The 17,878-nt window shown below is 41.9% G+C and overlaps 2 protein-coding genes across 3 annotated transcripts in view; one reads left to right on the plus strand and one right to left on the minus strand.

Moving 5' to 3' along the window:
* The window catches only part of NKRF (NFKB repressing factor), a 21,546-nt gene extending 15,741 nt beyond the window's left edge, over positions 1 to 5,805 (plus strand). Inside the window, exons 2-3 of the mRNA XM_006872102.1 lie at positions 1,705 to 1,835; positions 2,834 to 5,805. Coding sequence (XP_006872164.1) covers positions 1,721 to 1,835; positions 2,834 to 4,791 — 2,073 coding nt within the window. The 5' untranslated portion in view covers positions 1,705 to 1,720 and the 3' untranslated portion in view covers positions 4,792 to 5,805. The remainder of the gene's footprint in view (positions 1 to 1,704; positions 1,836 to 2,833) is intronic.
* Positions 5,806 to 10,867: 5,062 nt separating this feature from the next.
* UBE2A (ubiquitin-conjugating enzyme E2A) lies at positions 10,868 to 17,137 on the minus strand. 2 transcript variants are annotated; one of them, XM_006872100.1, is made up of 6 exons: positions 16,951 to 17,137; positions 16,745 to 16,825; positions 16,333 to 16,358; positions 12,592 to 12,681; positions 11,426 to 11,514; positions 10,868 to 11,087 (listed from the first exon to the last, which is right to left on the minus strand). In XM_006872100.1, the coding sequence occupies exons 1-6, from the start codon at positions 16,992 to 16,994 to the stop codon at positions 10,959 to 10,961; spliced, it is 459 nt and encodes a 152-aa protein (XP_006872162.1). In that variant the 5' UTR covers positions 16,995 to 17,137; the 3' UTR covers positions 10,868 to 10,958. The 2 variants fall into 2 exon arrangements, with proteins under 2 accessions (XP_006872162.1, XP_006872163.1); XM_006872101.1 differs by lacking the exon at positions 12,592 to 12,681 and having other exon boundaries at positions 10,959 to 11,087; positions 16,951 to 16,994.
* Between the last annotated feature and the right edge of the window lie 741 nt (positions 17,138 to 17,878).

Consider the following 17,878-nt stretch of genomic DNA (forward strand, 5'->3'; position numbering starts at 1 on the left):
CGCTTGTGTTTTGAGAGGTCTTCATATATTCTTGGCACTAGGCTTTTGTTGGATATGTGGTTGGCAGAGCTATCTTTCCTTCCAGTCTGTATACGGTCTCAGCTGTCCTTTCAGTCTCTTCACGGGTCCTTTGAGAGCCAGAGGTTTTCATTGTGATGAGACCCTCATCAGTTTTCGCTCATGGTTGTGGTGTCAAGTTTAAGAACTGTTGGCTTAACTGTAGAGCATAAAGATTTTCTCTTGTGTATTTTTCTAAAAGAGTTTTCTCGTTTTACATTTTACTGTAAGTTCACCATGTGTTTGGAGTGCATTTTTGTACAGGATGTGAGGTTTAGGTTGAGAGTTTGTCTGCTGCTCATGGATGCCCATTTGTGCCAATGCCACTTATTGAAATGCTATCATTTCGCCATTGAATTATTTTTGCGCCTCTGTCAGCAATCAGTTGTGCATTATTTGTGGGGGTCTGTTTCTGGGTTCTCCCCTTCAACTTTTTGTATAATAGTTTTAACATCCACTGACAATCTTGATTTCCTACCAGCCCCCAAAGGTGACCGGTAATGATTGTTTAATTATCATTGTAAACTCATGGATTCTTTTAAAACACATTTGATACGTCTTAATCCATTGTGGGAGTCCTGGTGTGGCACTGTAGGATAAGCACTGGACCAAAAAGTCAGTTTGAACCAAAGTCGGCTGTTCAAACTTGCCAGCCGCTCTTCGGAAACTCTATATAGGGTCACTATGAGTCGGCACAAACGCCACTTAATAACAACAACAGCAATCCATTATAGATACTGTTCTTTCAACATGGTGACTCACTTTGCCAATGGGAGGTTACTCATCGGCTTCTGAGCCCTTTTGACATCATGCGTGTGGTCTTTGACAGCTTCCGTGTCTGCAAATATAATTATGAAGATCACCCAGGCTCATCTTAAACATGGCCTGCTCCAGACCGGAAGTCAGGTAGCTCTCCATTACCTCAGTTCCTTTTAGTGGGAAATGATAGAGACTGCAATCTGGAGATTCACGAGCCAGCAGCTCTTAATAATTAGTACTTCTAGGACCTTTATTGAGAGAGGTAGAATAAATGAGGGAGCGTCGAAAAGTTCGTGGAACAATTCCATTATTTTTTCACTCCAGTTTTCCATGAACTTTTTGAAGCCCCTTCATGTACACAGTTATGTTGTAGAAAAGCAAAAATACATCATGAGTATATTTTCAATTCAAAATGAAAGATAATGTCCTTAGTTAAACTTAATGATTTTTCATTTGTATGGCTTCTGTTAGAAATAAGGCCCCCTAGTGATGCTGTAGAATAAGCACTAGACTACGAACCTCAAGGTTGTCAGTTCAAACTTACTAGCCGCCTCCATGGGAGAAAGATGAGCCTTTCTGCTCCTATAAAGATTACAGCCAGAAACCCCCTATACAGGGTCGTGGTGAGTCGGAAGTGACTCAGTGGCAGTGGTTTCGGGATGTTTGTTTTTTCTTGGTTTATGCAGCAAAACATCATGGTTCTGGTGACAGTAACTTAATTACTCATTTGATAGGTAAGGATTTGGAGGGCGTGTTCTGCCGTTTGATATCCAAGATACTCTGTTGTGATACAATCCTATGGGGACAGTTTTAAGACTGGCTCACTTGGAAGCTTTTTTGAAAAATTATATTCGTTGTTTTAACTGTAGATTATATTGATTTAAATAGGTACAGCCCACGTTTGATGGAAAAAATTCTCCAAATGGCTGAAGGTATTGATATTGGGGAGATGCCTTCATATGATCTGATGCTATCAAAACCTTCCAAAGGTCAAAAACGCCACCTCTCAACATGTGACGGTGAGTATATTTGTTTCTGAACGGTGGGATTTGAAGAAACATGAATTTTTTTTTTTAATACGGTTTTAAAATAACACTAGGTTTTGCATAGATATAAAAGAATTTTAGTTTTCAGTTATTTACCTTTATTTTTTCCTGAGACTGCTAAGTAGGACTGAAAACTACTAAAGTCAGGCTATAATGCTGTGCTTAAAGTCTATGCCATGGTACTGAACACCTTGTACTGCAATCATCTGATTATCTAGGTAACCAAATCCTCTTGGATGGGTCCAGGATGGACCAGCTTTCTACTGAACGGTGTCAGTAAGGAGAAAGCTCTAGTGTAGTGTCTGATACAGCTTCAACCGAGAGCTTTCAATTTGAGATCCCCCATAACTTCATCAATTTCTATCTGTTCTTTCCTCTAGAAATAAAATATAGCAAGCACCCTTCTGCGCAGAAGAGGTCAGGACTAAGAATTGGAGGTTGAAACTTTGGGGGATCTTTCAGTAATTCTTCTGTTTGGTTTTTTTTTTAGTCACAGCTAACTCGATAAAACACCATTGTAGAGTCACTCCCCTTTGATCCTAAAGAGAAAGGTTTGTGAGTGCCTCTGTATTGCATTAGAGCCGGCTGTTCCATATGCAAGCCCTCAGTGTGCTTTTTCAGCACAGGTGCAATGAGATGATACAGGAACAGCCTTCCTTGCTCAGAGTACATTTTACCTGGGTTTTAACAGCAGTCAGGCGTGATGGTGACTTGCACACCTGATTCAGTGGTGTGTTTCTTAACAGGAGCCTTCCCTTACATGTGAAAGGACAGGGAGCAGCCCTCCTTAAAGCTGGGACCTTCCATTGATATTTGAGTCCCTTCACCTAAATGACCAGAAGGTTTGGTGACGGGGAAGTATGCTGTACCAACAATGTAGCTGGCATAGAATTTGGTTGGTACTATTTTCCTGCTTGACTCTTTTGAAATATTCCCTTTTTAATGAATTGTAAATTTCACTCATTCTATAGGTCAAAATCCTCCTAAAAAGCCAGCTGGTTCCAAATTCCATGCGAGACCTCGTTTTGAGCCTGTACATTTTGTAGCTAGTAGTTCAAATGATGAAAGACAGCAAGATCCTTATGGCCCTCAAACAAAAGAGCTCAAGGAACAAACACATTTTGTCAGCATGCCAAGCGACACCTACCAAGATTACACTCAGGACTCTTTCAGTATACATGATGGGAATTCTCAGTATTGTGACTCCTCCGGATTTATCTTCACAAAAGACCAGTCTGTAACAGCCAACATGCAATTTGATAGTGGAAGCCCTAGCCCGAGCAGCACATCACAGCAGTCAAACTCTCTCTCACCTCCCCAGCATTCCCCATCACAGACATTTCCTGACTCGGTGGTCGCCGAGAAGCAGTATTTTATTGAGAAACTCACAGCGACTATCTGGAAGAACCTTTCTAATCCTGAGATGACTTCTGGCTCTGATAAGATTAATTACACATATATGTTAACTCGTTGTATCCAGGCTTGTAAGACAAACCCTGAGTATATATACGCCCCTCTGAAAGAAATCCCTCCTGCTGACATCCCTAAAAATAAGAAACTGCTAATAGATGGTTACGCTTGTGAAGTCAGATGCCAAAATATCTACTTAACCACAGGTTATGCTGGCAGCAAGAATGGGTCCAGGGATCGAGCTACTGAGCTAGCTGTGAAACTCTTACAGAAGCGTATTGAAGTTAGAGTTATCCAGCGGAAGTTCAAGCACATCATTGGAGAGGACCTTGTGGTGTGTCAGATTGGCATGCCTTCGTATGACTTTCCCCCGGCTCTGAAGCCACCAGAAGAGCTGGTGGTACTGGCTAAAGATGCTTCTGGACAGCCCATTTTTAATGCTTCTGCCAAACATTGGACTAATTTTGTCCTCACGGAAAATGCAAACGACGCAATTGGCATTCTTAACAATTCTGCCTCGTACAACAAAATGTCTGTTGAATACAAATACGAGATGATGCCAAATCGCACGTGGCGTTGTCGAGTGTTCTTGCAAGATCACTGTTTAGCTGAAGGTTATGGAACCAAAAAAACAAGTAAACATGCAGCTGCTGATGAGGCTTTGAAGATTCTTCAGAAAACACAGCCCACTTATCCATCTGTCAAAAGTTCACAGTGCCAGCCAGGCTCTTCACCCAGGGGATCTGGGAAGAAGAAAGACATAAAGGACCTCGTAGTGTACGAGAATTCTTCCAATCCTGTGTGCACACTGAACGATACAGCTCAGTTTAACCGGATGACAGTTGAATACGTCTATGAAAGAATGACAGGCCTCCGATGGAAATGCAAGGTGATTCTAGAGAGTGAAGTCATTGCTGAAGCTGTTGGGGTGAAGAAAACTGTCAAGTATGAAGCTGCTGGAGAAGCTGTGAAAACCCTCAAGAAGACCCAGCCAACTGTCATTAACAACTTGAAGAAAGGAGCTATTGAAGATGTGATTTCCCGAAATGAAATCCAGGGCCGCTCAGCAGAGGAGGCTTACAAACAGCAAATCAAAGAAGATAACATCGGAAACCAGCTGCTGAGAAAGATGGGTTGGACAGGGGGTGGGCTAGGTAAATCTGGCGAGGGCATACGGGAGCCTATCTCAGTTAAAGAGCAGCATAAGCGAGAAGGGCTTGGTCTTGATGTAGAGAGAGTAAATAAAATTGCCAAACGAGATATTGAACAGATCATCAGAAACTACGCGCGTTCTGAGAGCCACACAGACTTGACTTTCTCTACAGAGCTGACTAATGATGAGCGGAAGCAAATACACCAGATTGCCCAGAAGTATGGTCTGAAGAGTAAGTCTCATGGGGTGGGCCATGATAGGTACCTAGTGGTAGGTAGGAAAAGGCGGAAGGAAGACCTGCTGGATCAGCTGAAACAGGAAGGCCAGGTGGGGCATTACGAGCTTGTAATGCCTCAAGCAAATTGAGTTCTTACTAATTTATTTTGTAAATGCCTATTGAGACCGGCTTCTAAACTAAAGAAAGAGATACTACATTTTTCTGGTTGCAGAGTATATTCATTAAAATGTCTCACCCTGTGCATTTCATATAGTGCTTTATTGGATATCGGAACCTGGAGAATTCTGTCCACTTGTATTAGCTTACCCCAGATGATGTTGTGCAGTTACTGTTTGTGTCTTTGATAATTGCTGTGTCCCTTGGATTTTAGTAGTTTGATCAAGCCAGAACACATATCCAAATGAAATTTTACTCTGAGAAATTCTCATTCTAAAGGGCATATATAGCGCAGCAATGTGCCACAATCTGTAAAGTTGATACTGCCTACAGTAAAACTATAGTCCTCCCTCCAGTGTTACGGAGAAAGTCAGATCATTTTGTAATATCTCTTTTCATCTCTGTGTGAAGCTAGCTCTAGAATGTTCCACAGTGAATTGTGCTGTACGTGTAAATGTCCTTACCAACTAAATGATGTAAAGCTTTCTTAAAGTAATTTTAGTGTTCATTTATTTATAACTTCTACCATGTGATTTCCAGACTATTGGTGTGATTTACTGTATCTTGTGATCTATGGGTTTTAACAAATTCTAGTCTTCATGCTGAGAGAGCACTACTTGAGAGAGCAATTGAAAGGAGTCAGAACCGGATCGCATCTGAAGAAAGGAAACGTGAACTGTTTGTTCTTGGTGCCTTGCAGAGAGGCTCCCAGCGACTCTCCATTCTAGCTTTCATATGGCTTGGATGTGCAGCACATCCAAGGCAACCACGGCTATGGTCAAGCTTGGTGTAAAAAGACTGGTGATACATTGGTGCTTTGATGAAAAGGTCTGTTGGCTGGTCCCTCTCTCAAAAAGCTTACTAAGCCTCCAAAGCCAACTTTGTAACATATTTAAAACTGCTATTTTCGCTGATTTCTGGGATGTACAAAAATGTATAAAAAGAATTTAGTGTGTGCTTCTAGAATAAAAGGAGCCCAAGTTGATGAAAATGGTAGTGTGCTTATTTCTGTGAAGACACCTGGGGGTCTTTGGAGAAGGGAAGTACAGGCAGTTCCTCAGATTACAGTACACACTAGTCCGAAGTGTGTCTTTCCGTCGGATTTGTAGATAAGTTGCAACAGGTTCTTATTTAGCCTTACTTGAGGGATTTAAAAGCTGCACTTGCCTCACGTAAAGGTGATTGTGATGAAGAATGTGTTGCCAGAAGGGATTGGTTAGTAAGGGCAAATTTACATAACCTTAAAGGGCAGTAGGTGGTTGTTGTTAAGTGCAGTGGAGTCCAGTTGGTTCCAACTCATAATGACACTGTACAGGGTTTCTGAGGAGTGGCTGGTGAGTTTGAACTACCAACCTTGAGGTCAAGTGCTTAACCTAATGGCGCCAAACCAGGACTCCAATAAAGGGCAGTAGGTGTTGTCAGTAAGTCAGGACATTCCTAAACCAGGGCACTTGTGGAGGAACATGTCTTAGCAGATAGCAATCCATCCGTTTTACTATGGGCCAGCATGCTGACTACAGCCAAATCTTTGGCTGTTCAGTTTTACATGATTATGTTTTTCCATCTCAGATAAATCAAGTATGACTTTACCTGTAACAGCTTAGATGAATATTAATACTGACAGTTAAACATCTGCAGTGGGATACTGTTCAGGGCAGTGTCTAAGCCATTTAGCACCTGAATTGATGAGGGATTGGTCACAATAAACCGTACTTTTCCTTGTGGTGGTTGTTAAGTGCAGTTCCAACTCCTAGTGACCCCGTATAGAGCTTCGGAGGAGTGGCTGGTGAGTTTGAACCGCCGATCTTGTAATCTAGTGCTTATCCTACAGCATCACACCAGGACTCCTTTTCTTATATATACTTAAAATGTATATATTAACATTTGTATTTAATCCATAGATTATTAAGACTGTAGCTAAGGCAATGCTTTTTTCATTGTAAAGTTATAACTTCGCACCTAGATTATTTGTTTTCCACCACCTCCCTCCCTATAGTGTATGGCCTTATATTAGGAAGAAAAACAAGGTGTGCATTTCATTTTGACAAACTCAATACTTTCACAGTGGCAAAGGGAGCAAAGCTAGTTTTTCTAAATTTTATAGGATTAAAAAAAAATTTTTTTTTTTTAACCTGTAAGGTTCATGCCAGCCCTGAGAACCTTTTGTTCAATTGTTAGTGCCATTGAGTTGATTCCAACTCATAGCAACCCTGTGTACAACAGAACGCACCGCTGACCAACCTGTGCCATCCTCGCAATCATTGCTGTGTTTGAGGCCATTGTTACAGCCACTGTGTCGTCATTTTGCTGAGCCTCTGCTTTACCAAGCATGATGTCCTTCTCCAGAGACTGGTCCCTCCTGATGGCATGTCCTATGTATGTGAGACAGAATCGCCCCATCCTGGCTTCTATGATGATTTATTCCGTGAATTACAACAGCCAGTCTTCAATTCTCTGAGCAAGAGTGCCTTTAGGGAATTATTGTTGTTGTTGTTAAGTGCCATTGAGTTGGTTCTGACTCATAGCAACCCTGTATCGAGTTTCCAAGCAGCAGCTGGTGGGTTTGAACTGCCAGCCTTGTGGTTCAAACCGACGTTGCGGTCCAGTGCATTATCCTGCAGTGCTATACCAGGACTTCACCTCTAGGGGTTAAGGGACATTGCCTTTTCCCAAAATGATGAGTTGGTTTTGTTTGTTTTGGGTGGGGGCAAGGTAAGGTAAGGAAATGGTATATATAATTCTGGCTTGGTTAGATGAGTCCAACATATTAATGAATTAACAGTTAAGGCTCCCAAATAACTGAGCCAAGTATATACAAATATGGTTCCTGGATTCAAAGAGTCTAGTTTCCTAACTTCTTAGGTCAACTTTGGGACTGGTCCAGAATTAAGGCAGTTACTTTAACTACTTGGAAATAAAGTATGTTGAGAAATGGGGTTGATAAGAATGAGCTGCTGACAACCTTGCTTTTCTATTTGCTCCTTTGAATTGGTTCCTATAGTTTCTCTTTGAAATAGACATTTTTAACCCATAGTAACCTTGCTATGGACTCCTGGTGTGGCACTGTAGGATCAGCACTGGACTGTGAACCACAAGGTTGTCGGTTCAAACCCTATACAAGGTCATTGTGAGTCAGAACTGACTCGATAGTACCTAACGACAACGTTGCTATATAGGAGTCCTGCAGGATAAGCACTGGACTGTAACTACCAAGGTTGGTAGTTCAAACCCACCAGCCGCTCCTCGGAAAACCTACATAGGGTCCCTGTGAGTGGGAACCAACTCGATGGCACTTACCAATTACAGCCACCTTGCTATAAAGCCTACAAGTAAATGGGAAATTTCAAGTTTGGTTTTAATTACTTAAATATATAATAATACTGAGGAACTAGCTGTGCCTTCAGTTAAATATAGCATTGAGCCTCAGGAATCTACTTTTCAGAATTTTTTTCCTCCCCTTTGGTTGCAAAATGAATGGAAATTTTATGCATTCTGTTGGAATCCTTTTTTTAGTAGTATACAATGCATTCCCTTTGCTATGAGTAACCCCTGAAGCTGGAGATGGGCCCTAAATAAAGGACTCTAATTACAACTTTGGTTCGTCATCAAACCCCCTTCCTCACATCAGCAGGTACTTGAAGACTCAAGTTCAAATCTGCCTGCCATTTGAAAAGGGACCTCTCAAATCCATTTTAATTTACTTTGTTATAATTACATTCAGGCAGCCTGTAGTATTTTTTTAAAAAAAGGCAAAAGCATTAAGTGTTCAAATGGTTCGTGATGTTTCTGGGGTGTCAGCTTGTTGGCTCTCTGTTAAAAAGTTTTAAAAGGATTCTCCTTGTGAAAGTGTTTGGAAATGGTATATCTCAGGAGGCGTATAAAAGAAAAAGGTTTTAAATCTGTCCATTCTGTAAGCGCACCTTAAATATTTTTCTATGCTTGACAATATCAAAATATTTAAGATACCTGTCCACTGATGTTAAGTAAGTCGGTTCCAACTCATAGCGACCCTTTATAGGGTTTCCAAGGAGCTGCTGGTGGGTTTGAACCACCAACCTTGCTGTTAGCAGTCCAGGGCTGACCCTACAGCGCCACACCAGGACTCCTCCAGGACTCCTCCTGGCCACAGTGGTGGTGTTGTGATGTGCCACGGAGTCGGTTCCGACTCAGCGACCCTGTTTGTACAGGGTTTCCGAGACTGTAAATCTTTATGGGAGCAGAAAGTCTCATCTTTCTCCCGCGGAACAGTTTCGAACTGCTGACTATAAGATTAGCAGCCTGATTCATAACCACTACGCTACTACATACAGTAGGATTAAAAAAAAAAAATCATTTAAAACTAATCCACCCAGTACAGACCAAGCTGATGTGGTTCAACTTTGAAGCAAACATGGGATTGAGAAAAAAATACTTTCTCCTACATGCAACAAGCCAATTAATGTATTCAACGTAGACTGAACCCCGCCACCCATCAGTTGAAAAGTCAAGTACTGTGTATTAAAGAATAAGTGGGGTACATGCACCATTAAGGATTTAGCTTAATTTTAGTAAGCCTCCCAGGAATATGTGATAGTTTTCAGTCACTGTGCTTTTTGCTTTAAAACAAGATGGGCGTTCCTCAGAAGAAAGTTTTGTTTAAACAAGGTGATTAAGTACACCTGTATACACTCCCAAACTTTACACAGGATTTAAAACACAGTTTGTAATCGTTTGGCACTGTTTTTTAAGCTAGGGCTTTTTTAAGAGGTGGAATGTCAGGAACCAGTTAAATCTTGATGTCTGAGGGCTCTGGTAAATATCCAGGTTTGTTTATTCCTCCCTTATCACAACTTCAGTCCCTGGATCAATCCTAATATATATTTAAGTAGGTTTTTTTGTTGTTTTATTTCAGAGTTTTTATATTCTGTTAAAATGTCTAAAAGGAAGTGTTAACACAACAGAAAAGGGAAAAAAACAGGTTCTTTCCAATGTACTTTTTACTCCCAGAATTTTTTTTAGTTCATGCTTAAGGGGGAAGGGAAATGAGTATTATACTTGACTACAAAATTTTAAGGTTATTTTTATTTACAACTTTTGAAAAATGTACATTTTTTTTACATGGGTTACTTGTGCAAAGTTAGATGGAGAAGAGTGAAAAATGCACAAAAGCTGATGATGGAACATTAGACAAAACATTTACAAGCTTTGACCCACACTGCTACTTAAAGGTGCTAACAAAAGAATAAATATTCAAAGGAAAACTACAGACACTGACTTCAAGAGCCTCAGAATGCTGAAAGGAGAAACGAAAGCATGCAACATTAACTCAGGCTTTGAGTGGGAAATGGTTTGCCACAGATAGGCTCCCTTCCTTGGGGTTAAATCAAACTGCAAAAATATGGGGGATGGGATGCTTGCTTCTCTAGGACAGTACTGCTCCTTTAAGAAGGTGAAGGCTCTCCAACTTTCCCTGGCTTAAAAACCGAATGGTACTTCCCATTCCTCTGATCCCACAGATTGCAGTATTCTGAAGCTTCGCATGGGCTGTACAGCAATAGCACACAATTCCAGAAGAGATTGTGTCAGTCCCTACAATTGCTGCACTCCTTTGGCTGAGCCCTTTAACATTCTCTCTCCTCCCATAGAATCCCTATTTGATTTTAGGATTAGATGTCAGGATTTTTGACTCCATTTGCTCTCTCAATATGGATGTTTATATGGATTTGTTTCCACATTTGCTGTAGGCCATATTCCAAATACATTCACTTCTAAATCCAACACAAATGAAAGATGAAATACTTCAGCAATTATTTTGCTAAAAACAGTATCCTGGTCGCCAGCCTACTCCTAAGCACCACTTGGATGACAACACATTTTAAACGCTTAAGAGTAAGGTTAATACAATATTGCCCTAAGACTGGAAATGAAATACCACAGAAAAGGAAGTAAGCATTAGTTGTTTTTGCAAGTAACCCAGGTACAGTACATCGGAATTAACAGAGGGTGTTTTCTGAACAACAGGGTAGAAAGGATAGGAAAAACTTGGCAAAGGGAAAATGGAAACAGCACAACAGCTATTTTTCTTTTAATAAAGTAAAAGTGACAAAACACGTCATATATATTTTTCTGATGACCAGCCTCTTCTTTTGGTGCACCCGGGTCAACAATCACGCCAGCTCTGTTCTACTATCGCAGAAACACGCTTTTCGTATTCTCGCTTGTTCTCCTGGTACAGCTGAGCAGCCTGGCTGTTTGCTGGACTATTGGGATTGGGTTCATCCAATAGAGACTAAAGAGACAATTTTTTAAATGTCAGTTCCTCAATGCACACATCATAAGCAATTCAGAACACACAAGGCTCTCTTGCTAAGTAGTAAATGATTGCCCAGAGTGACAGCTAAGTTTGTTCTCCGTATCATACCAGCCTAGACTTACATCCATCTAGTACCTAGGTAAATGTATACACTAGGTTTTCTGGTAGCTTGAGTCCTAATGCTCTGCCTTGTATCTATAAAGCAAATAAGCTTTGGCCAGAAGTAAAAAGGTCTATGTTAAGACACTTAAAAGCAATTCACTTGCTAACATATAAACATATCAAGGGCCACAGTCACATTAAAGAAAATTCACCTGTATGGATGTTAAAATTGAAGACACATCATAGGTTGGACTCCAGCGGTTCTGAAGTATGTCCAGACATATACTACCATCTGCGTAGACTGAAAGAAAAGTAGCAATAAACATTAGACATAACAAAACCATTACGGTGCTAACATTGTTGTTAAGGCAAATATAGTCACTAATACTCAGGCTTTTGTTAGTAGTGAAATAATCAGAATGATCAGAGAACGTCAATGGGATCAGTGTAATACTAGAAGACAGTGCTCCTTACAAAAAGACTGCCTGATTGCCCAGGAAACCATACACATTGCTTATCAGGGTCTCTAGCCACCCACAGATCTATGGGAAATTCATTCCACCTAATTTATGAGCTAGATCTATCTGAAACACCCAAAAGACAGCTCAGAGTTCACAGCATTTCATTTCAGCCTAGCGAAAAATATCCCCTCCCTTACAAAATACTAACTTGAATCGAAGGCACTCTTTCCTAGGTTTACTGCTGGGCAAAAAGCAGAATGATGCATTCGAACCACCTGTAGTGCTTTTATAACCTAACCTGTCTACCTGGCCCTCAACCACAAAATCAGATATTCAGTTAAGGTCTGGAGTGGGGCTAGAACACCAGTATGTATCAAATGTGCCAGGACAATTCTGATAGGCATCCAGAGTTGAAAACGTGTCCTAAATGCTAGTGACAATAATTACAACACAAGACTACCCCAATCTGGTCTAACATTAAACGGCAAATCTCGCGAGCCTCCTTGACTTAGTTTAATAAACAGATGTTAATTAAAACTAGGAGGCTCTTAGACTCCCAGCAAAGGGAAAGTACCTTCACTGCTTCCGTTCTAGGGCTATAGATTCAGACAGCAAAAGGCCACCATGAACAAGTTCAGCTTTCAGCAAACAGTAATATGCCTAAACAAATACTCAGGTACAACACACACTAAGGATGAGGCCTGGTGTGGCGCTGTGGGTTAATGCACCAGACTGCAAAGATGTTTGAACTGCAAGGTCAGCAGTTCAAGCTCACCCGCTGCTCCTCGGAAGCCCTGTACAGTGTCGCTATGGTCTCGATGGCACTTAACAACAACACACTAAGAAATAAGAAATGTGGACTTTCCTCCATAATAAACTTAGTAGCTTGACATCGCGCCATGAAAAATGATACTTGCCATTTGGATGAAACATCTTAGAGACAAATCTAACTGTAGGTGGCTTATTCGGATATTCTTCAGTGAATTCTATGGTCAGCTTAAATGTGCCTGGAGTTAAAACAGAAAAGGTACACATCACATAGCTCAATCGTACTTTTGCTTTTCATGCACTGCCAACTTTTTTTGAAGTCCTAAATGAAATAATGCAAAAGCTGTAAGGTATAGAGGAAAGAGCCCAGCTAGGAGACTCAGCTCTAGGAACTGGTTGAAAATGGACAGAGACTGTCACCACACCACCCAAACAAAAGTGATTTTTTTTCTCTCTTCCTTGTGCCATTTATTCTCCCTGAAACTTGGAGACAGCCATCTTAAAACACAAATCAACCTACAGGATAAGTTTAGCCACTATATTTTTTTAAAACAGCCTTAAAATAAAGTGACCAAAAAAACTGAGGCAAAAATTGGGCCTTCTTCCTGGAAAGGTCTCAAAGGCCTATTTTAGTCAACTAATATCTTAAACTCTCCAAGTGATGTTGAAACAGATTAGAAATGAAAGCACAAAGGTTTAAAAAAAGAATGTTAGAAATACAAATCAATCAAATTAATTTTAAAATTTTATATCCTCTCCCCAGACTAGAAGAGGAATAGTGTATGCACTGGTTCCTTTTCATGTGCTAGAGACTGTAATGAGAACTTAAATGAAGACGTCCCCCCGCCACAAAAAAAATCCTAGTTGCTCTCAAAAACCCCAAGAGTGACTCACAAGGTACTTCACTATACAATCAACTCAATTATTCACACGAATGGAAGGAATTCAAGACAGAAATAAAATCCTTCTTGGTTGAAATTGTAGTCAAGTCTCCAGCAAACTTTTCTCATGACTGTTTAGGCTGTTATCGAAATGAATTTGTTCTTGAATATGTGTCAACCTAATAATGTAGCAGGAGGCTCTAAAGCATAGAGCTGATCCTGAGTGTCTAGAAGGCTAAGTTGTAAATAACCGAAATATTCAGCCTCACCATGATCGACACAGTCTGTACTGATTTGTTCAACATCCTAAGGAGGCCAAAACAATGTAAGGGAAATATCAATCAGCCCATCTTGACCCAGCAGCCATGGAAATTATGGTCATGTGTTCAACAGCTGGTGTAAGTCAAGAGGGCCTGGTAGAGATAAACATGATCTGCCTAGAGCATTCACAAATTCAAACTTGTTTTGAAAATACTGTGTTGGTCAAAGAAGATACTTCTGCAGGTATTTTCTGCCATTTGACCAACCAGTTTATGACTCGTAAGGTACATGTTCTTTTTAAAACTTTTTTTTTTTTTTTTTGATGACTAGAAAATCTGATTTTAAAAATACCCAAATACTCTTCACTGTAGGATTTATTTTTAGATTTTAAGTGACTTGATTTTTCAAAACAAGGGATATATACCCAAATACACCTAGTATAAAAAAATACCCAAATATATCTTGTATAAAAAGTAAATACTAGCTCCTTACCTTGTCTATTAAGTTTTAGATGATACGATGACTCTTATATTCTATAACCTTTGTATTCAGCACATATACCAAGATACTTTCATGAGGAAGCCTGTTTTATTTGGCAGTGTTAAGCTCTTGGGAACAGATTCCTGTTACTTCAAGTGTGTAGAGTTAATTCAAAATATTTTTAAGAGCTCCTCTCCTCTTAAGATTTCATCTCTTTTAACTAGGGCCTGGCTGTTGCAGAAACTCGCACTACAAATGGTTTTCAAGGAAGCAGCAGAAGTACTTTACGGGCTGTTCATTTGTATAATACACTAGAAACAGCAAAATCAACTATGCCATGAGCCCTTAATCAGTCACTGCCAGTCAATTCCCTAACTAAATAAAGGGCTGTTCAAAATAAAACAAAAATTGTTTTTAAAACCATGGCTAGTATCTATAGATACCAGATTGTTTAACAGACTGCATCAGAAAAAGGTACTGTAATTTTGCTTGAGTAATTCCTTTCAGTAATGTCAGGATGGAGACACATCATCAAAAATAGAGTCAGTAATGTCAAGGGGAAGGTCCAGGTAGATAATGGATTCCATAAGTACCTTTTCAATTCATACCACTTACAACAAAAGAAGCACCCTTGAAATATTTAAATAAGCTAACCCCCAGCAAAATGATGTATTATTACAGCAGAAAGCAGTCTGAGTAAAATGAGGAGGGGGAAAAAAAAAATCCCCTGAAAACTGTCTGCTAGAGCTAAAGCAAACAGTTTATCTGTAGGTAGAAAGAACAGGTACAATATAGAAAATTAAGTCTGGCTAGCTCTTGATATCAATCAGTTCAAATGATTTAATTGCAGCAAAGTTACCTTAGAATCCTTTCTCGGGCTGTCATTTCTGTTTGCAGCAACACTGAAGAACAGTGTTATTTACCCCGTGAGGCATGGTAAAGAGGCATCTCAAAGTATTCAGGTGACTGTCTACAGTTGCTTAGGGAAATGTGAGTAGGTGAAACAAATTATGGACCCGTTGTTATGGATGGACCTCACAGCCCTTTTGGGATAAGCATCATCAGAAAGCAATCGGACTTGGCAACATTAAGTGTACTAATAAGTAGTTTGCGGAAACGTTTTTGTTCCCACCTACAAACTGACTTATGTGTGTATGAATTAAATGCTGCATGACTAAAGGAAGGTTAATCATTGGGGGGTGGGGTGGGGGGGGAGAGAGAATAACAGAAAGATCCTTTTTATTTAAATACCTTGAGGCTTTCAAGAACAGAACTAATGTCAGTAGATGACTTTTACTTTTAAACAGTTTTAAAATGTATTAAACTTTCAAAATCCAATTAACAACTAAACACACAATTGAGCTTATGTAAAACTATTCTTGCCAATTTTTTAGTTGTATTCAAGATGTGATCAAAGGGGTGTGTGGAGCTGGGTAAAGGGTATAAAGCTTCTCTGTATTGTTTGTTACAACTGCACAAGAATGGGTAATTCTCTCATAATAAAGTTTAAAAACATCTTTAGAAAGCAATTACCATGCCTGTTTTGAAAAAAAAATTAAACCTAAATCCATTAAGAAGTTACATGTAGTATATTCAAATAGGCTGGTCAAGAGAGTGTATTATACTCACCTCCATTCTGAAGCAGCTTTGAAATTACAGACCACAAATTCTTGATAAAGAGCACATTTAAAAATGAGAAACCTTATGTTCAAATTAGCCATCCACGGCTAGTTCAGAGCAGTGAGGATGATGTGCATTCAGTGAGGTGGTAGAAAGCAGGCAGCTGAGTGCAAGAGATTCTTGCATCCATTCACCATCCCACCCAACAAGCATTTATTAAGCACCTGCCTGTCCTGGGAAGTAGAATTCTGAACTACATGTTCTCTAAAGTCTCAGCAACTGGTTGAGTGCATACAAACAGCATCTTGATGGGGGAGCCGAATTTAGCAAGAAATCCTTAGATCCGTGCTATGGTGCTCCGTGTTTTTTTGTTTGTTGGTTTTAAAGTATCAGCCTTACCCAGAAGAAAAAAAAAAAAAAAAAAACCCCCAAAAAAAAACCAAATTAAGCCAGAAGGCAAGCAAGAGCGAACAAGGTGCAGTTGTAGTTGGGCAGACAATAGCGAGAACCACCTGCCACATCCTGAATTCCACTCCAGCCCTTAGTCGGGAGAGGTGAGTCCCTAAGTGGGAGGCACTGCCAGGGTAGCTGGGAACCCTTTTCCCAGTGGATCGGGTCTCTGAAAGGTGGGGAAAGGAACTCTCTTACCATCCTCAAAGGGGGTCCCTTCAGGCCTGCAACAGAGAAGAAAACAGTCAGTCCCCGCCAGAGGTTCCCAGCTCCCAGGCACATTTTGGGGGATGGCAGCTCCAGGCTCTGCCATTTCCAGCCCCGGGCGACCGCCGCCGCGAAGGAAGGTTTCGGGCTCCGAGACTCAGGACAGGCCGCCGGGCCTAACCGCCACCACTCCCCGCTCCGCCCCCCTCTGAACCCCAAACGGTGATCTGGCAGGCGGCACTGAACTAATCGAGGTACAGGCTCCAGGGAAGCGCCTAGGCCCGGCCAGCCCCAAACGGGTTCGCTTCTGCCCCTGCGCCTTCGCAAGCAACCCGGGCTGGAGGGCAGGAGGGGGCAGTTCGCCTTCCCCATCTTCCCGTCACCGCCCGGAACGCAGACTCACCCGAAAATAACCGCGTTCCAGACCATGATGTTGTTCTCCGAGGGGGCCCCGCTCACTCCAGCAGGAGGATCCTCCTGTAACCTTCAGAAGAAGCAACCAGGGCCCTCGATCCCGCACTCGCGGCCGGCCGCCCCCACCCGGTCTAAGGAGCCGCCCTGAGCCCTCCAGCGGGCAGCCCCCGGCCTGCACTCGCCCTCCCGCTTTACCTCTTGAAGTCCCGCATAAGGCGCCGCCGAGCCGGAGTAGACATGTCTCGAGTAGGGTCAGGGGTGGGGCATACACCGGAGTATCTGCTTCCCGCCGAGGCGAAAGAGGCCGAGGAGGCTGAAGGAGCCGAAGCCGGCGACGCCGAGGTACCAAGAGGAACTGCACTGCCTCGCCGGAGTCGAGGGTCGGTCTGGCGCCGACTAAGCACCACCCCAGAGTAGACTGGGGCTGAACCAACCTGAAAGAAGAGTGGGGGGGGGAGACCGGAACGCTGAGCGCCCGACGGGCCGTACCAAGGCGGGGCAGCGGGGGGGGGGAGCGGCGTGCGCTGCGAAAGTTGCTGAGGTCACGAAACCCGGGTGGAGGAATGAGTGCCGGCTTGGCCCCGAGGGGGGAAGTTGCAAGCTGCCGGGCCAAGCTAAAGCCCCGAATTCGCTAGGGTTTATTGGTGGCAGTGCGTTCCAGCGATACTCGTCAATTGTAAAACAAACGCTTGGAAGTTTTTTGGTTTTGGTTTTGGTTTTATAAAAAAGACCAGACCGTTTATTAAAAGTGCGCACTCTAGGTGGCAGGGGGAAGACTGAGAAGCCCAAGTAGACGAGGAAGGAGTGGGCGGAGGCAAAACTGATTTCCAAAAAGCGGGAAATGGCGGGTGCACACCCACTTCGGACACAGGAGATTGGGGATGGGTGAGGTGGGGGACGGGACTGGTTAAAAATCACTGAAAATTGTAGGAATGAATCAGGCAAGACGAGTCGTTTTGAGCTCTGGACACTCACGATTTGGCTCTGGAACCACATTGTCCCTTGGTAGTTCAACAAGCCAAGTGGCTACTCTATATGTTCAGAAGAGTCCAAGGTATATGAGAATATCCGATTGCAGAGAATTGGAAGGGCAATAGGTCTCAAGGAAAAGATGCAGGTTGCA

Source organism: Chrysochloris asiatica, unplaced genomic scaffold, assembly GCF_000296735.1.
Source record: "Chrysochloris asiatica unplaced genomic scaffold, ChrAsi1.0 scaffold00183, whole genome shotgun sequence".
NCBI classification, from domain to species: Eukaryota; Metazoa; Chordata; class Mammalia; order Afrosoricida; family Chrysochloridae; genus Chrysochloris; species Chrysochloris asiatica.